The 1,959-nt window shown below is 50.1% G+C and overlaps 1 protein-coding gene across 1 annotated transcript; it reads left to right on the forward strand.

Moving 5' to 3' along the window:
- The first annotated feature begins 242 nt into the window (after nt 1-242).
- On the forward strand, nt 243-1,543 carry LOC116352935 (beta-1,3-galactosyltransferase 1-like). The gene is made up of 2 exons (XM_031812414.1): nt 243-507; nt 616-1,543. The coding sequence occupies exons 1-2, from the start codon at nt 243-245 to the stop codon at nt 1,536-1,538; spliced, it is 1,188 nt and encodes a 395-aa protein (XP_031668274.1). The 3' UTR covers nt 1,539-1,543.
- Nucleotides 1,544-1,959: the final 416 nt, after the last annotated feature.

Consider the following 1,959-nt stretch of genomic DNA (forward strand, 5'->3'; position numbering starts at 1 on the left):
TATTTTAATTAATGGACAAAAACCTTTTATTTTCTATCGAAAACAAGGACATTTCTAAGTGACCCCAAACCTTTTAACACTCGGTACTGACTACTGTTAACAGACTCTTCAATCAACTTAGAGGACTGACAAACATAACCATACTATGAGTCCGAAGTAACTTGCTGTTAAAGAGCTTGTTTTTGGTTTGTTACGATTGACCTCCATTTTGTTTTTTTTCTAGTGACAAAGATCCCGATGTAATGATCAGTCACTGGGGGACGTGCACCAAGATCTTCCTGGTACTGGTGTCGCTGAGGGTCATATACTATACCGTTCTGGAATATCCCAACAACCCAAACCACCCCTACCAGCGTCCCCGTTCCAGGAGGACTCCAGAGCCTTCAAGAGGAGAGGACTTGTCCCCCGAGAGCATCAGTTCAACGACTAACGATGAATCAACATATTATGTGGAATCTGAAACTCCAGACCCTTCAAGAGGAGAGGACTTGTCCTCCGAGAGCATCAGTTCAACGACTAACGATGAATCAACATATTATGTGGAATCTGAAACTCCAGACAACAAGGACACACCTACAATGTCTGTTGACGTTGAACCACAAGCTGAATAAGAAGATTACCTGGACACAATATCCATTCAGGACTGGCCATCAATAACACCGACCACTGGACTGGCCACTCCTCCTCCGTATGTGTCCCCAGGACCGTACCATGTAGAATACCCATCAGAGTACATCTTCATCCTGGATGAGCCAGAGAAATGCCGGGAGCAGAACCCCTTCCTGGTTCTGATGGTGCCAGTGGCGCCCTATAACAGGGAGGCCCGTGAGGCCGTCCGCAGGACTTGGGGCAGTGAGAGGCAGGTACTGGGCAGAGAGGTCCGTCTGTTCTTCCTGCTGGGACTGCCCAGTGGAGAGGAGACAGAGCAGCTCCAGGAGAAGGCGCTGCAGGAGAGCAAAGAGCACCAGGATCTGCTGCAGAGCGACTTCATAGACAGCTACAAAAACCTGACCATCAAGACCATGGTGATGATGGAGTGGCTGAGCTCTCGCTGCCCCAACGCCTCCTACGCCATGAAGATTGACTCAGACATATTCCTCAACGTGAACACCTTGGTCAACATGCTGCTTCAAGCTCCAACGCAGAACTTCATGACTGGACTGGTGGAAAGTAGCGCCGCAGTTCTCCGGGACCCGAGCTCCAAATGGTACCTTCCAAAGGAGGTGTTTCCTGAACCAGTATATCCACCTTATGCTCTGGGCCTGGGCTATGTCTTCACCTTAGACCTCCCCAGGAAGCTGGTGGAGGCGTCCAGGCATGTTAAAGCCGTCTACATAGAGGATGTGTATCTGGGACTGTGTATGAGACACCTGGGCATCCGGCCTACTGACCCCCCCAGTGGAAACCTTTTTCAGGGGTATGCAGGAGCCCAGGACCGCTGTCACTACATGGCTGTTATCACGACCATCCTCGACACTCCTCAGGAGTGTCTGGACGTATGGAGAAACTTGCACCAACCTGGGCCTGTCTGTTATTGAAAACAACACCCTGGGAAAGACAAATAGCCTTGAGGTTAGAGTGTTGGGCCAATAACCCAAAAGGGTGATGGTTCCAATCCCGGAGCTGACAAAATGGCAAATCTGTCACTCTGCCTTTGAGCAAACACTTAACCCCAGTGCTCCATGGGTGGTGGACAATGGTGTCCCTTACCGGGACCTCGCTCCCTGTGGGTGTCTTGTTTGAGCTGTGACTTCCTCTTGGATGCTTTTCTCTGGGTGTGGTAGAGAAGGGTCGCCTTATCTCTGTGTTTCTGTGGGTGTGGTAGAGAGGGATCACCTTATCGCTGTGTTTCTGTGGGTGTGGTAGAGAAGGGTCACATTATCTCTGTGTTTCTGTGGGTGTGGTAGAGAAGGATCACCTTATCCCTGTGTTTCTGTGGGTGTGGTAGAGAAAGGTCAC

Source organism: Oncorhynchus kisutch, unplaced genomic scaffold, assembly GCF_002021735.2.
Source record: "Oncorhynchus kisutch isolate 150728-3 unplaced genomic scaffold, Okis_V2 Okis03b-Okis08b_hom, whole genome shotgun sequence".
NCBI lineage: Eukaryota > Metazoa > Chordata > Actinopteri > Salmoniformes > Salmonidae > Oncorhynchus > Oncorhynchus kisutch.